General features: G+C 42.9%; 1 protein-coding gene across 1 annotated transcript in view; it reads right to left on the bottom strand.

The window, feature by feature from the left end:
- Nucleotides 1-17,725, bottom strand: part of CNTLN (centlein) — a 327,152-nt gene that overhangs the window by 146,019 nt on the left and 163,408 nt on the right. Inside the window, exons 13-14 of the mRNA XM_044286471.1 lie at nucleotides 13,981-14,106; nucleotides 4,334-4,434 (exon numbers count right to left, since the gene is read on the bottom strand). Coding sequence (XP_044142406.1) covers nucleotides 4,334-4,434; nucleotides 13,981-14,106 — 227 coding nt within the window. The remainder of the gene's footprint in view (nucleotides 1-4,333; nucleotides 4,435-13,980; nucleotides 14,107-17,725) is intronic.

The raw sequence follows: 17,725 nt of genomic DNA, 5'->3' as shown, positions 1-17,725 counted from the left end.
AGGCGGAGTATATGACTATGAGAGTATCCATTCGAGGTCAATGGCGCTAGTGCCAGGCAAAGAGTCGCGTCTGCGACTTTGCTGTGGCTTATCATCACTAGTGTTAGCGGACGATGACGAAATTTGAAACTGTTCTGTTTCGCTTGCACTTTCTGCATCAGAACAGATAAATGTGTATGCCTCCTCTGCCGTATACATACGGTCAGCCATTTTATATGATGCAAACTACAACTAATATATATATATATTTATTTATATATATATATATTTTTTTTATTAGGGCTCGACCGATATAGATTTTTTAGGGCCGATACCGATAAATGATCAACTTTCAGGCCGATAATTTATACCGAAATTCTACACAAATCTGCTGAAAATGTGAATTTTTATTGTTAAACGTGTAGTTTTTATTTTATTTTTTTGTAAATCTTTTTTTTTTCATTAATACTTAATATGTTGGTGGTTTTTTTTTGTTTTACTATTAGCCCCCTTAGGGACTAGAACCCTTGTCCTATTCACCCTGATAGATCTCTATCAGGGTGAATAGGAGCTCACACTGTCTCTGCTGCTCTGTGCTTTGTGCACACAGCAGCATGGAGCTTACCATGGCAGCCAGGGCTTCAACAGCGTCCTGACTGCCATGGTAACCGATCGGAGCCCCAGGCTTACACTGCTGGGGCTCCGATCGGAGGAGCAGGGGAGAGGGGATCCTGTGGCCACTGCCACCAATGATTAATACTGGTTGGGGGGCGCACTGCGCCACCAATGTTTTTAATACTGGGATGGGGGCGCGGGGCGCACTGCGCCACCAATGATTAATACTGGGGGCTTGGGGGGGCGCACTGCGCCACCAATGAAGAGAAATCTCTCATTAATTCAAATACAGGAGGCGGGAGCTGGCTGCTGAATCACATAGCCGGCTCCCGACCTCTATGAGCGGTAGCTGCGATCCGCGGCACCTGAGGGGTTAACTACCGCAGATCGCAGCTATTGCTCATAGAGGTTGGGAGCCAGCTATGTGATTCTGAAGCCAGCTCCCGCTTCCTGTATATGAATTAATGAATGAGTTATCTTCATTGATGGCGCAGTGGCCACAGCCCCGCCCCTCCTCTTCTCCTCCTTCCTCTTATTGGCGGCAGCGGCACAGGGGGGAGGAGACACTGCTTCCTTCTCCCCTGTGGTGCTGAGGGAACACGGAGGGCGCCGACAGCAGCGCGATCTGTGTTCCCCATACGTTATCGGAATATTGGCAAAATAGATGCCGATACCGATAACGGTCAAAATACAGAATATCGGTAAAACCGATAATAGGTCGATCCCTAATATATTTGGGGGATTTGAATTTTTTTTTTTTTTTAAACCTCTCACCTAACACTACTCCGAACTAAATTTCTATCTAACTGCCAGTGCTCAGGCTAACTAACTACGGCTAATTACCAGTAATTTTATGTACATAATTTTTGCATATTTTTCTTCTTTTTTTTTTCAAATGCCTAAACTATTTCTAGTTAACAGCCAGTACTTTGGCGACCTAATTAAAACTATCTAATTACCAGTAATTTTTATATATATTTTTAGTTATATAATTAAAAAAAAATATTATATACCGTATTTTTCGCTTCATAAGACGCACCCAATGATAAGACGCACCCCAGGTTTAAGAGGAGGAAAATATAATATATAAAAATATTTTTCATCAGACCTCATATCAGATCCTCAGATCAGACCCCCATAAATATCAGGACATTAGATCCCCATAAATATGAGATCAGACCCCCATAAATATCAGGACATCAGATCAGGCCCCCCTATTAGGGCATCACATCTGACCCCCTTATCAGGACATCACGTAAGACTCCCATCAGACCTCAGATCAGATTAAAATAAAAACCATCTATTACATGTCCTGCGCCGCGGCTCCTCTCCACCTCCGGCAGAAGTCGCGCTCCCTTGTCTTCCCGGCTTGCGCTGCTCTGTCACCTGACTGCGTGCAGCGTCAGGTCATAGTGCGCGTGACGCTGTACGCAGTCAGTACAGTGCAGCGCCGGCCCCAGGAATGAAGACTGGGAGGGTGAGTACAAGCGCTTGCAGCGCTTCACTCCTTACTCCCGGCACCTAAAGCATACTAGTGAGCGCTCCCATAATAGAATCGCTCACTAGTATTTGATAAGACGCACACCCATTTTCCCTCACTTTTGGGGGGGGGGGAAGCAAAAAAAAAGAGTAATTTTTATTTATTTTTTTGACAAACGCCTAACTCTAACACTAACCTCAACTATTTCAAGCTACCTATTAATCTATATACTACACTATATTATTTAAAAAAAAACACTGAAGTTCTGTGGGGAGGAAGGGTGGTTGGAGAATGGGGTGTCAGGGGAGCAGTGTGTGTTTGGGGGTGTTTATTCACTCGAGGGGCACTCTGATAGGAGACCAGGGCAGTGCAGCTCCTATCTCCTTAAGTGTAACAATGAGGAGATCAGAGCTGCACTGTGTGATCTTTCCCTGCCAGCAAGCAGGACGAGCTGCGATTGGTCACTCAGATCTAAGTGACCAATCATAGCGATCGGGAAATAGGGACAGCTGTGATTGGCGCCCGGAACCGTTAAGATGCTGGTGTCACTGCAAGTATACTTGCTGTGACACTTTCATTTCATGACGTACTATGCACGTCATTCGTCACTAAGGGGTTAAATGCATTTTTATTTTTCAAGGGCTAAGACACTCAGTGACTTCTTATACACAGACATTTACAACAATCACATAAAGCATGTGTGGATACATACATTGCATATCTACCTCAGCTTTAGTGTTTTATCAGATCACGCCAAACATGTAAACATTTGACAGGGAAATCTGCGATTTCAATTATTATTAGGTTTACTAGAGGATCCACACAACTCTGTGATGTTAAATAGCTTCCTCTGACCAGTACTAGTAAACTAATAAATAGTGTCTGGGGGATCACTTATAGTTTCTAAAAGTGTTACACATCTTTCAAATATAAGCACAAAGTTATTACTGGTTTAAATGCTTTCCATGGCAGAATGTTCTTACATGGCTAATTGCACATATAGTAAAGAATATCTAACTTTCAAGTGTAGGTATACAGGCTGATATATTAGAGAATTTCACTAGTAGACTCAAGGCATCTACATGAGGGGCTGATGCAAACCTGAAGAAAGGAGCCACAGGAAGTTCCTCAGGGTTGCTCATAGAGATGAGCCAAGATTAAAAAAAAAATCTGATTTGGCTACTTCGCCAAATTTCGTCAATAATCGCATTCCATTGCTTGGAGCTGGCGTCGTTTAACCCTTCAGATGCCACGTTCAATACTGATTTCAGCATCTGATAGTCACATTCAGTCTATCAGGGGGTTAATTAGGGGATAATAATAATACATTCACCTAATTCATTTGATCGCGGAGAGGCAGTCACATGTCAGCGTGCACAAGAATTTTGGGTTTTCTTCAATTAAGATGGGCGAGACGGCCTCTCCGCACTCAATCGGATCAGGTGAGTATGTTTTTTTTTGTTTTGTTTTTTACCACCAATTCAGGAAAAATTGATTCGTTACCACAAAGCACCAGGAAGTTCAGATTCTCGGCGAATCAAATTTTTCCTGAAATTCGGATCCAATTCCACTTCGTTAACTTTTATTCACTCAATACTAGCCATTAGCAATGTAAAGTTGGCCTAGAAGTCGATAGGACGGTAATAGCCTGCAGGGAAGTGCCTGGATTTTTTTTTTCCTATGGATGTTCCCTAATTATGCTTTGTTCTAGTAGCATGACAAATACTGCTAGAGATATGTTCACATGTCATACTACCGTATTTACCGTATCTGGCCCGCCACATGCTGCTGGATCCCCACTGTCTATATTGGGATCCAACGGTGATCCAGTGGACTTCCAATATAAACGCTGCGGCATGGAGCAGAATTTGCCTGTCAGAAAGCAGTCATTGATGTTGGAAACCCGCAGGATCCCTGTCAGATCCCATTATAGTCAGTCAATGGGGATCAGGTGGTGCCCAACTATGCCAGATACAGTAACTCTAGTAGTCTGTTCCTCTGACTATGGGATTTACCTGCCAGAGATGTGAACGTAGCTTTGTGCAAGTATTCTAATTAGTTACAGACCCTTTAAACTTTTACCACTTTATCAAATGCTGCTCTCAATGGTAACTCACCCAACAGATTTGCTCTGAGGGACCCTCCTACCTCTAAATAAGACTGCAAGCTGTTGCGGGCTACTTTCTGGCATGAAATGCGAGGTATCTCAGAACTACAAGAGCAATGAGGTTGTTCAGTATACAAACATAAAAACTGTACCTTCTCGTTCTTGCTGAAGACAAACATTTAATTCTTGTATTGTGGCTCTGTCTACCGAAGTCTGCACTTTAAGCTGATCTATTTCTTCTTCCAAATTCAATCTGTAAGAGGTTCACATAATGGTCATTAAATCACTGCAAAGTGGCAATAAAATTTTAAGCGCAGAACATGTAGAATATGAAACCGTTATGTTCTTTACTTAGTGCAAGATATACTGCAGATTATTTCACGTGATAAAAGACATTTTTTTCCCCTTCAAATCTTTAAGATAAAAAGGTTATCTATACCATAGAATTCAAAGTTTTCATTAAATTGAACATTTTGACAAGCAGGATAAGTTTCTAAGGAAATAATGGATCCATAACAGTCCCTCACTCATCTTTTATAAGGCCATAACATGGAATTGTTTGTTACTTACAAATGACACAAAGATTTCCCTGCCACTATTGTGCTTCTACACTAGTTATGGTTATTTGGTTTCTGTATGGCTCCTCTGACATTCTATGCTATACTGCGTGAGCTTTATCAGCCTGGATGGGTCCGCTGTCCATAGGAGCCCAGTGGACTCAACCATGTGCTCTTCTAGAAACTGATGACTAGGAGCCTTGGTGCTGGGATGGAAGTGACCACGGAGCTAAAACGTTGGACGGTTCCCAACATTGCCTTGCAGCAAAGCGGTCATGATATACTTCCAACCAAGGATAACACATGTACGTTCTCCACATGTTTGCATGGGTTCTCTCTGGGAATTCCACAGCACAAACCCAAAAAGAAAAGAAAGAAAAAATACAAGAACTTGTGTGAGACAGGGAAATTAGACTTCAATTAGCATTTACATCGAGGATGGTAATCTCTGTACAACACTGCAGAACATGTCAGTGCTATAAAAGCAACAGAAAATAATATGTGAACTGAATCTCAGCAGCCGCATAACAAGGAGCACACCATTATCAAAAGGTCTGCAAAAGGCTGAACTAAAGAATGAAGTATTTTTTTATAATGGCTACAAATAACTTTTTCATGATTACTAAAGCCTTTTTAGATTGAACCAATTTGAAGCAGAATTGCTACAGAGGAGAAAAAGGCTGGGCTCACATCTAGCTGTAGTGATGTAGCAGGTGTTACTTCTTCCAATTTTGGAAGGGGGGGGGGGATCTACCATGTCCTGCACTCCAAAATTCTAGCTTCAAAAAGTCACAAAATAGGACTTGGGCTTCCTTTACACTCGCGTTTTGGCTTTCCGTTAGTGGAATCTGTTCACACCCAGCAGTACATTTACTAAAAACTGCTGGCAATTAATTTGAAAACTTCTAGCAGGAATAATACAGGAATGGCACAACATAGCGTCATAAGAATAGATGCTCCAGAATTGTTAGTACACGGGGAACGCAATGTCTGGAAAAGTAACAAGTAACGGGTCCTCTTTAACAAACAACGTGCAATTGAGAAATGTGGTGCAAAGTAAAGCAAAGCAGTATGTCAACTAAATTCACTTGTTACCTTCATGATAAATTCCCGGCTATGTGTGCAGTTTTTTGTGCTGCTTTTGTACTTTTTGTATATAAGTGCAGGTAAACCAACTGAGTTATGTTAAAGGGGTATTTCCATCTTAGACAATGGGGGCATATCGCTAGGATATGCCTCCATTGTCTGATAGGTGTGGGTCCTGCCTCTGGGACCCGCACCTACAAGGAGAACGGAGCGGAGAACCTTGAGGAGGGCGCACTGCGCATGCGCACTCCATTCATTTCTATGGAGCGCTGGCTTGGCCATTTCCTTCGGCCCCATAGAAATGCATGGGAGCAGTGGCCGCGCATGCGCGGTGCGCTCCCATTCACTTCAATGGGAGAGGCGGGGAGCTGCGCCTGGTGGTGGATGGACCCTGGGAAACCCGGGGCCCTCCAGCCACAACTCTCCCTGGCTCCGTTCTCCTTGTAGGTGCGGGTCCTATCTATCAGACAATGGGGGCATATCCTAGTGATATGCCCCCATTGTCTAAGATGGGATAACCCCTTTAAGAACAAAATAACGTGTGTATATATAGGAGACGCCCATACATATAATTTATTATGTATGACATGTACATAGAGGTCTTTCATTCTATTCAACTTCATCTTCATGAAACCCTAAAGTGACTGACGTTAACAGTATGGTTTCAAGAATTATGCAAAGTCAAAATATTCACCACGGACTTTAGCAACAGAGATTTATTACTTCTAATACCTATTAGCAGTCTAGATAAATTGGAAATGAGCATATAAAACCGTATTACACTTCATTAAATTCAAAGTCTGAAATCATGTCTGTAGTGGTCACACTCGGCAGGGCACCGTTTTTCAAGTTGAGCAATGATTTTTCTTATTGATAGTGGATTAATGTGTATTTTGATTCCAGGCTGCAATAGATCTTGCTGCAGAAGGAGAGGACAAAACCTAAAACTAAACCTTGCAACATCATACACGTAAGGCTTTGTATGATCAATAGGAAAACAGCCTGCTGACAAATAATGCCATCTGACACTGGCTATATAATACCAGCCGCTTCGGACTTTGGGTTTCGTACTTTTTATTGTGCAATGTTAAATAACTAAGGAAGTAATTAGGCCAAATAATGAGGAAACCTCGGTGAGCCGAAGATCTACTATAATACGACAGGTAGGTATTTAAGATCCACTGCAAAAAAAAAAATTGTTTCACTCAGAAGCACTTACGAGGTGTTTAACATTTTAGCCTTTTAAAAGATTTGCTTCAAAAGTGACAAGTTTTACATGAGGATTTTTTTCATACACAATATGCATATATGAGACACTTCAAGCCTGCAAACCAAAGCAATTAGACATTTGTAGAAAAATGATGGTTTAGCACAGAGAACAGATTTCGTAGCAGCAGAACAGAATAGGATATGATTGTCATTATGTCAAAATCAGAGGCCCCCCAGGTGAGTATGGTAAGAATTACTGAAGCTTTATTCCAGAGATTCAGTACACTAACAACCTTTGATTTTGAGAGTGTTGACTGAAGCTTTCTCATTTTCCAATTCAGGGTATGGCCACACAGGGCCAAAATTCTGCAGCCGATTTTGCTACCTTTTTCATTCTATATACTGTAAAGGGTGAATTCATACTTGGCAGACATGTCTGCAGTTCTCCCATTGCAGAAGTCAACATCCTTAATATTCGGTTTGAGAGAGCACACCAGATGATCTTCAAGAAAAATGTATACTTTTATTCATTTATCAACATCAGTGGTACATATTATAGCAAGGTTTCGGGCCCAAATTTGGTGCCCTTCACCAGGCTGTATAGGACAGATGTCGGATTTCATGGCATGCAAGATCATCTGGTGTGCTGTTTTTTTAAATATTGAGTATTTATATAGATCTCTGGGGTTGAAGAGATCAACCTGGGACGTGACCCCCACGTAAGCCCTCTGGATGAGTGCTGTAGTCGTACCTCTGTCTACAAGAAGTCAACATCCTTGGACCAAAACAGACCTCCATTCAGATAAATGGAAGTGAATTTCTGCAACACATCTGCCTATTTAAGTAAATAGGACAGAGCCGTCCGATTGAAGTGAACTGGAAGGAGCAGTTGTAATTACTCCTGCTCGTCACTGGAATGTCGGCGGTAAACAGTGAAGAGAAGGAAGCGCTCGTATAAGTGCTGCATTCTCTTCAAACAGCCTATCATCAGGGGTGCCAGCAGTCGGCCCGCTGCCAATCTGATATTGCCGACCTATCCTTAGGTCATCAATATTTCAAAAGAGGACAAACAACCCCTTTAAGGCTGGCCATACACATTTGCTAGCTGTGTGGCATAGGAATTCCCTGTGAAGGGCAAACTCAGAGACATGCAGAGATTTTGCAATCTACATTTTTTCTATGTACATCTGTGTACATAGATCACTGGTAACGGTTATCTAATGGGTCCTCTGTATATGTGGACAGCAGGAAACACATAGAATATGACTTATCTGCTAACACCTGTGCCCCACCTTAAAAAAACAAATAAGACAAAAGTGTTAATAAGTAAGACTTACAAAAGTACATTTTATCAGCTCCAATTTTAAATAATGTTGTTGGGGCCTGAAAACAAAATGAGAAAGACTAGGACAAAGCAGCATTCAAAAAGGTGAATTTTTGCTCTGGACATCAAGGCCTAAAACAACTCTGATCATGAAGGGGTTAAGTACTAAGTACAAATGCTAAAACTAAAATGGAGGACTTGGGGACTATAGCAATGTGAGGAATTGAAGCTTCGTATGGTTGGTACAGTCTTAGGCTACTTTCACACTAGCATTTTCTTTTCCGGCACTGAGTTCCATCAAAAGGGCTCTATACCGGAAAAGAACTGATCAGTTTTATCCCCATGCATTCTGAAAGGAGAGCAATCCGTTCAGGATGCATAAGGATGTCTTCAGTTCAGTCATTTTGACTGATCAGGTAAAAGATAAAACCGCAGCATGCTACGGTTTTATCTCCGGCCAAAAAAACTGAAGACTAGCCTGAATGCCGGATTCGGCATTTCTTCCCATAGGAATGTATTAGTGCCATTCAAAATACCGGAATGCCGGATCCGTCCTTCCGGTCTGCGGATGCGCAGACAGAAAAAAAAAGGTGATAAAAATAAATGCCGGATCCGTTTTTCCGGATGACACCAGAAAGACGGATCTGGCATTTCAATGTATTTTTCTGACCGATCAGGCATTTTTAAGACTGATCAGGATCCTGATCAGTCTTACTTATGCCATCAGTTGGCATACATTTTGCCGGATCCGGCAGGCAGTTTCGGCGACGGAACTGCTTGCCGGATCTCTCTGCCGCAAGTGTGAAAGTAGCCTTGTGTGGGAGCATGAAAGGATTGTAGCCTCATTTGTTTCTGGTCCCTATATACAGTTCAAAGATATCAGCCCCATATAAAATATCATAGTTAAAATAGGAAATTAATTTAATGTATGACGTGCAGAATTCACAGTTCTGCTGATGAAATCTCGTAGCATGCTTTGGTAATCTGAATTCTGGGAAGCAGTCTTTACTCACATCAGACACTGTATAGTAAGTAAAGTGAAGAAGGAAATACAAAGTGTCCAACTACACCTTAGCTGTTAGGGATGTGTCTGATGTCACCTGAAAACCAGCAGAGCATTGAATGCCAGGCTTCCATACAGTCCTATATGCCTTGTCCCTCATCCTTTCCATTACTGCTACTAGTAAATGAGCATCACAGGGGTGATGATGCAAAGGACAGAGGTTGGTATTACACTGACCAGCTAAAGACAAGTAGATGGAGCGCAAGATTAAATTTAGTCTTGGCAGTCAATTCCTATATTCCAACAATTCCCATTATAATCCCCAACAGCTTTTACTTTCGCATCCCCAAAGGGATAAGCAAAGGGAAAACACATCCGAGACACCGGAAGGTGCAGGACTACCAGAATAAAGGAATACCATCAAGCAACAATCCTTATGTGCGGCATAGATTGGTTTAGATCAGCACCCACTATAAAATGGGTGAGATCTTGTTTTTTGTGTGTTGTATTTTTTTTAAGGCATCTTTTAATTTACGATATCATATTTTGGGAAACCTGAAAAAGATTAGTTTGGGTGAAATAAAAATAAAAAACATTTTCAATTGTTTAAATTGCTTTGTGCCGTCATATTCCTTTTTCATATTTCGATGTACAGAGCTGTGTGAGAGCTTGTTTTTTTTTTTTTTGTGTGGTGCATATGTACCATTTCGGGGTACATACGACTTTTTGGGTTACTTTTTATTTAATTAATTCCCCAAGACAAAAGACCCTAAAATTACAGTACTTATTAATAATCTTTAAAACCTAATGCCCAAACTATGGTCAGGATACAATACCAGTCAGTCATATACAGATACAAAATAGATGACGAGGTGTAGTGAGGAACGAGTATGGGGTCACCAGGGAGGGAAGGAACTTACCCTAAGTGTCACCCTATCGTGCCCCTCAGCCCAGAGACGAATCCTGATGGTGGAGACTCTGTCCTCGTGCCTCAACTGTTATGCCCTCGATAGCCCTAACAATAAAGAGAAAAAGACGCCCCAGTGACCCCTTGTCCCTTTTCTAGCTTGTTTTTTTGTGTGATGTATTTTTTAAGGCATCTTTTAATTTATGATATCATATTTTGGGAAACCTGAAAAAGATTAGTTTGGGCGAAATAAAAATAAAAAAAACATTTTAGATTTGTTTAAATTTATTTGTGCCGTCATATTCCTTTTTCATATTTCCATCTACAGAGCTGTGTGAGAGCTTGTTTTTTTTGTGTGGTGCATATGGACCATTTTGGGGTACATACAACTTTTTGGGTTACTTTTTATTCAATTTGTTAGAGGGGAAGAGGGAAGGTGAAAAAAAAATACAAAATTGTGATTCAGTCATTTAGATTTTTTTTTTATCGTTCTGGTATTCACAGTGCATGATAAATACAGTATTTGTGATTGGAGTGATCTCCGATCATGGACACTGGCCACGAGTGTCAGCTCTGTATACGTATGGCAGATGTCACAAAGAGGTTAACACAAATCGATAACATATTTACGGAACCTTTGCAGACAGAGAATTCTAAAGCCTTATGCAGACGTCCATGAAACACGGTCTGCGAAATACCGAACTGGCATTGCAGGAGCGCACGGCGTGATTGGTTGCTATGACGCCGTGCGCTCCTGCAATGCCAGTCCGGTATCTCACAGACCGTGTTGCACGGACGTCTGCATGAGGCTTTAGTTTAAGGACAAATTTCACTCTTTATATATTACCCAGCTTGTTTCTGTTTATTTCACACACAAAAAAAAAAAAAGACAGATTTCCAAGTGGACTAACCAGTTATTAATTATTCCTTCTGTCAGATCAATGTAAGCTTACGCATACAATCCGTTCACTGCTTAGGAAACAATGACTGCAATATTCAAACTGACAGCAAAGAATGTCAGAATTAAAAATGTATGTGCCAAAGCATCAGGGCAATGTACATGATAATTAAAATCATAACCATATATCATGCTGTGTATATGAATTTGCAGTTCAGAAGCCCCTGAAGATAGATGGGACTAGCACAGCACACCATTCTAATACTAAAACAATATGGTATTACCCTCTTAAAAAAAAAAAAGTTTGGAACTTCTGAGTGGGGCTGAAGCTGTGGTTTATACAAGATTACAATATTGTAAAACAGTTATGGAAAAAATAAATAAATAGTACAGCAAAAGAGGAGCTCATTTAGGACCTAATTTACCATTTTGGCAGCAACGGATGAAAATCTTTAAAGGGGATTTTCCAAGAATGATTATTTACTCATGGCCCCTAGCGTGGATCACCTAATGAAAGATTCATACTTTCTTTCTCTCCTTCTGGGTATGGACATGGTCACATGTGCCACTGAAATTAATGACTGTTCCCAAGTGGCATGTCACTGCTGAGCACAGTGCTTGCCTATTTCCTGTTCTCGTCGTAAGCAGTAGAGCCTCCACCAATCTAATAAAAGTTATCACCTATCTGTGGATTTTACTGAAATAACCCTTCTCGATATAAAACTGCATGGTCCAAGAAAAAAATATATACATCTACAAAGTATAAATGATAAAGGATATTAAAAAAACAAATAAACCAACAGATGTGATCCTTTGTTATCCCTTAAAGTAACAAAAATTATTTTTCCTTTACCAGGATGTGCTTAAAACTGTCCGATTTAAGGAGGATCAGAGCGGTGAGTGTCATGTTTTCACAAGCATTAGTTTTCTCCCTCAACTTTCCTTTGACTGCAGCTAAGATATCTGTGTGATGGGGATAAGCACTAAGCCCAAAGGACAGGCGGTGCACAGCAAGAAAGAAAGCTAACTCCCTTGTGCTTTTTGCAGGTCACTACCAAGGACCATGTAAGCAGATCCACACCAAACCCTTAACAGGCAGCTCTGCTGGTAGCAGTAATTAGCTTGGACAGATCTGGCTCGGAGAGTAGCAGCGAGGCAACATCATAATGAGCTCAGCTGGGATTAGCAGGACAGGGCAGGGAACCAAGAGAGCTGAGGCATTCTGCATTGCGTATGTATCAGGGAGATCAAACGAGCATGGCTGCCTAGGTTATCCCCTCACCACCTCGTTCCCGAAACGAAGCAAGGCAGTGTGTAAAATACAGACTAATGAAGAGCGACACCTCCAACAGATGAGAGCCACATTAATTAACACAATCCCTGAATAGTGCGGTATTATTTCAGCCAGTGATTTGCCATATGTGTCACTGAACTGAGAAAAACAAGGATTAAAAGGGAAGGGAAGAAAAAATGAGAAAACTTTATCATCCATTGTCAGATTACATGAATGAGCCTTGACCACAATTCAGGAAGTGAACTAAGAATCGACAACAGATAAACCTGTTGAACAAAGTACACGTGTACGCAGTGAAGGGCTATGGCGGGGAGGAAATACTGTACGTTCAAATGAATTCTGGTTCCTGTGTTCTGCCAAGTCAGTTATTCTGGAGTAACTATCAGAAAGCTCAACATAAACATGTCCATAGACATTGTACAAGTAGGGGTCAGCACTGTCGGGGAGCGTGCTGCATGGTAGGACTGTGCACATTCTCATCCAGAAGGCTTCACCTATGATGTTATGGTCAAGGAACATGGCATAGAATAGTGCCCACACCAGACTGCACACAATGGGGTAGATTTACTAATACTGGACGGGGCACACTTACACAGTCTTAAGCCAGATTTATCACAGTGGCTAATCTTTGGAGGTGACAGAAGGTTGTCACATACTTCAGAAACCACACTTCAGCAGACATTTCAAATCTCATTTTGCTCCAGCCTTGGGACACATGCATGTGTCTTATTATTGAAGACACATGCTGTAGGGAGCCACTATATGGCAGTATAAGGTATATAGTGTCTACAGCTCTGTGGTATGTGCCCTTATTTTCCAACGGAGAAAAGGCAACGAAAAACAGAAAAACACCCACATTCATGTGGTTATTCCACAAGAAACAGCAAATACTACAAAAACAACAACATGTAACAGTCCAAGTTTTCCACAATCTCAATAAAGTACTTTAAAACTAACATTTACTACTTAAACTGTTTGACCTCTTAGCAAAAAGCCTGTGTTACGGCCCCTACTTTCCTTTTAAGGCGAGCACCAGACGTTAACATCTCAACAAGAACGTAAAGGTCTACTTGTTTACAGATCCTCTTATATGTGAGAGGTGTTTATTTGCAGAACTTGTTTTTACATTGTCCACCATTATATTTCATGACACACAGAACAAGACAAAACTACGTAGTCATGGCATCTGAACGGAGAGGCTTAACCACTCTAGGATAAAAATGCTGCACGAGTCTGCTAAAAGGATGGCCTTGCCGCTGACCAGATGGAAACTTTCAAGGCTGCCACTGTGGAGATATGTGACCTAGCAATAACTAGCCAAACTCAAGTCAATAGAGTGTGTGGACACAGAAGAACAAATGGGGCACCTCAGGATGGGAGAGTGCAGAAGAACGGCATGCAAAAACATCAGATGGTTAGTGAAGTAGGTAGACACAGTTAACGCCTTATGTGAAAAACGGCAAACAGCAACGTAGAACTAGCTTGTGCAAATGTAAGGCAACATAAAGATGCAGAACATACTTTTCAACCAGTAGCTTTTTGTTTTCCCTTTTGAAGTGAGCAAGTTCATTCCAAACTGCATCCGAGTCTTCTTGTCTAAGTTGAGAAGGATCTGCTCGTGTAGGCCGATTCTTATGAGACTTCTTCCTATACGGTTCATGGAATTAAAATCCAACAAAGATTCATTTTAAAGTTCAAATGACCAATAAAATGTAGATATGGAATTCACTCCAATCAATCAATAATATATTTTCAATGGAATGTATATATATTTTTTTACTTAGGTTCATTAATTGATTTATTTTAATTAAATCACTTTCATAAGCCAGAAATATCTTAAGGGCATGTGCAAGTACATTGGAGCTGTAAAGTCAGTGTACAGCTGCACATTATGGAGAGATACAGCAATCACTGACTTAGGCCTCAGACAGACAGTCTGCAAGTAACAGATCTGGGAAAATACAGATACCTCCTGTGTATTTTTCTCAATCCCATCAATAGAAAGGGTTATTCTTGTATGAAATATGGACAAGAATAAGACATGTTTTGCAGAATGGCCACACGCATCCGATTATGGATGTGTGTATGGCCCCTACCAGGATCAATAATAAGGACATGTGCATGAGGCCTCAAAGGGGAGAACGGTTGTGAGAAAAGCGTCCTCATCATTTTGGCAGTTAGGGGGGACCTGAAAGTCTTCCACGTGTTAAAGATAGTTGGAACCATTGACTTTGCATTGTACCAGGATCCGATTTTTCAGGAACATAATAGGACATGTTTTATATTTAAACGGACATGCGGAACGGAACAACGGAAACGGACAGCACACATTGTGCTGTCCGATTTTTTCCAGGACCCATTGAAAATGAATGGGTCCTGATCTGTTCCGCAAAAAACGGAACAGATTAGGAAAGAAAAAACGGACGTGTGAATGGACCCTAAGGCCTCATGCACACGACCGTTGTGTGCATCCGTGGCCGTTGTGCCGTTTTCCGTTTTTCTTCGCGGACCCATTGACTTTCAATGGGTCCGTGGAAAAATCGGAAAATGCACCGTTTTGCAGCCGAGGCCGTGATCCGTGTATCCTGTCCGTCAAAAAAATATGACCTGTCCTATTTTTTTGACGGACAACGGTTCACAGAACCATTCAAGTCAATGGGTCCGTGAAAGAACACGGATGCACACAAGATTGGCATCCGTGTCCGTGATCCGTGGCCGTAGGTTGCTTTCATACAGACGGATCCGAAGATCCGTCTGCATAAAAGCTTTTTCTGATCTAAGTTTTCACTTCGTGAAAACTCATTTCCGACAGTATATTCTAACACAGAAGCGTTCCCATGGTGATGGGGACGCTTCTAGTTAGAATACACTGCAAACTTGGTACAAGACTGCCCCCTGCTGCCTGGCAGCACCCGATCTCTTACAGGGGGATATGATAGCACAATTAACCCCTTCAGGTGCGGCACCTAAAGGGGTTAATTGTACTATCATATTCCCCTGTAAGAGATCAGGGCTGCCAGGCAGCAGGGGGCAGACCCCCCCCCCCCCTCCCCAGTTTGAATATCGTTGGTGGCACAGTGTGCCTCCACCATCGCCCCCCCCTCCCTCCCTCTATTGTATTAAATCGTTGGTGGCACAGTGTGCCAACCACCATCGCCCCCCCCTCCCTCCCTCTATTGTATTAAATCGTTGGTGGCACAGTGTGCCAACCACCATCGGCCCCCCTCCCTCCCTCTATTGTATTAAATCGTTGGTGGCACAGTGTGCCAACCACCATCGGCCCCCCTCCCTCCCTCTATTGTATTAAATCGTTGGTGGCACAGTGTGCCAACCACCATCGCCCCCCCCCCTCCCTCTATAGCAGTAACATTGGTGGCAGTGTGCGGTCTCAACAGTAGAAGATTCATACTTACCTGCTTGCTGCTGCGATGTCTGTGAACGGCCGGGAGCTCCTCCTACTGGTAAGTGACAGTTCTTTAGCAATGCGCCGCACAGACCTTTCACTTACCAGTAGGAGGAGCTCCCGGCCGGACACAGACATCGCAGCAGCAAGCAGGTAAGTATGAATCTTCTACTGTTGAGACCGCACACTGCCACCAATGTTACTGCTATAGAGGGAGGGGGGGGGGGGGCGATGGTGGTTGGCACACTGTGCCACCAACGATTTAATACAATAGAGGGAGGGAGGGGGGCCGATGGTGGTTGGCACACTGTGCCACCAACGATTTAATACAATAGAGGGAGGGAGGGGGGGCCGATGGTGGTTGGCACACTGTGCCACCAACGATTTAATACAATAGAGGGAGGGAGGGGGGCCCGATGGTGGTTGGCACACTGTGCCACCAACGATTTAATACAATAGAGGGAGGGAGGGGGGCCGATGGTGGTTGGCACACTGTGCCACCAACGATTTAATACAATAGAGGGAGGGAGGGGGGCCCGATGGTGGTTGGCACACTGTGCCACCAACGATTTAATACAATAGAGGGAGGGAGGGGGGCCCGATGGTGGTTGGCACACTGTGCCACCAACGATTTAATACAATAGAGGGGGGGAGGGGGGCCCGATGGTGGTTGGCACACTGTGCCACCAACGATTTAATACAATAGAGGGAGGGAGGGGGGCCGATGGTGGTTGGCACACTGTGCCACCAACGATTTAATACAATAGAGGGAGGGAGGGGGGGGCGATGGTGGGGGCACACTGTGCCACCAACGATATTCAAACTGGGGAGGGGGGGGGGGCTGCCCCCTGCTGCCTGGCAGCCCTGATCTCTTACAGGGGAATATGATAGTACAATTAACCCCTTTAGATGCCGCACCTAAAGGGGTTAATTGTGCTATCATATCCCCCAGTAAGAGATCGGGTGCTGCCAGGCAGCAGGGGGCAGTCTTGTACAAAGTTTGTAGTGTATTCTAACCTAAAGCGTCCCCATCACCATGGGAACGCCTCTGTGTTAGAATATACTGTCGGATCTGAGGTTCACGAAGTAGCTCATATCCGACAGTATATTCTAACATAGAGGCGTTCCCATGGTGATGGGGACGCTTCAAGTTAAAATATACCATCGGATTGGAGAAAACTCCAATCCGATGGTATAAAAGAACTCCAGACTTTACATTGAAAGTCAATGGGGACGGATCCGTTTGAAATGGCACCATATTGTGTCAACATCAAACGGATCCGTCCCCATTGACTTGCATTGTAATTCAGGACGGATCCGTTTGGCTCCGCACGGCCAGGCGGACACCAAAACGACTTTTTTTTCATGTCCGTGGATCCTCCAAAAATCAAGGAAGACCCACGGACGAAAAAACGGTCACGGATCACGGACCCATGGACCCCGTTTTTGCGGACCGTGAAAAAAAACTGTCGTGTGCATGAGGCCTAAGGCTGAGTTCACACTTCAGTTATTTGGTCAGCTATTTCCATCAGTGATCGTGAGCCAAAACTAGGTGCGGGTCAAAGACACCGAACAGGAGCAAATCATTCCATTATACCTCATCTCTGAGGAGGCTTCACTACTGGTTTTGGCTCACAATCACTGACCAAATAAATGAAGTGTGAACTCAGCCTAACTGGAATTCCATTCATTTAGATTCTTCCTGCTCATTCAGGGCTTTGAAGTCCAGCAGACGGTCCTATCAGTGACTGACAGCTATCTCTGTATACACAGTAATAGGGGGAAGGCTGTCGGTCACTGATAGGACCGCCTGCTTGTCTTCAGTCACTGATAGGACCGCCTGCTTGTCTTCAGTCACTGATA

The sequence above is a fragment of the Bufo gargarizans genome, chromosome 1 (assembly GCF_014858855.1).
Source record: "Bufo gargarizans isolate SCDJY-AF-19 chromosome 1, ASM1485885v1, whole genome shotgun sequence".
NCBI classification, from domain to species: domain Eukaryota; kingdom Metazoa; phylum Chordata; class Amphibia; order Anura; family Bufonidae; genus Bufo; species Bufo gargarizans.
Note: the sequence above shows the minus strand (reverse complement) of the source record. Positions and strands in the feature narration are given on the sequence as shown.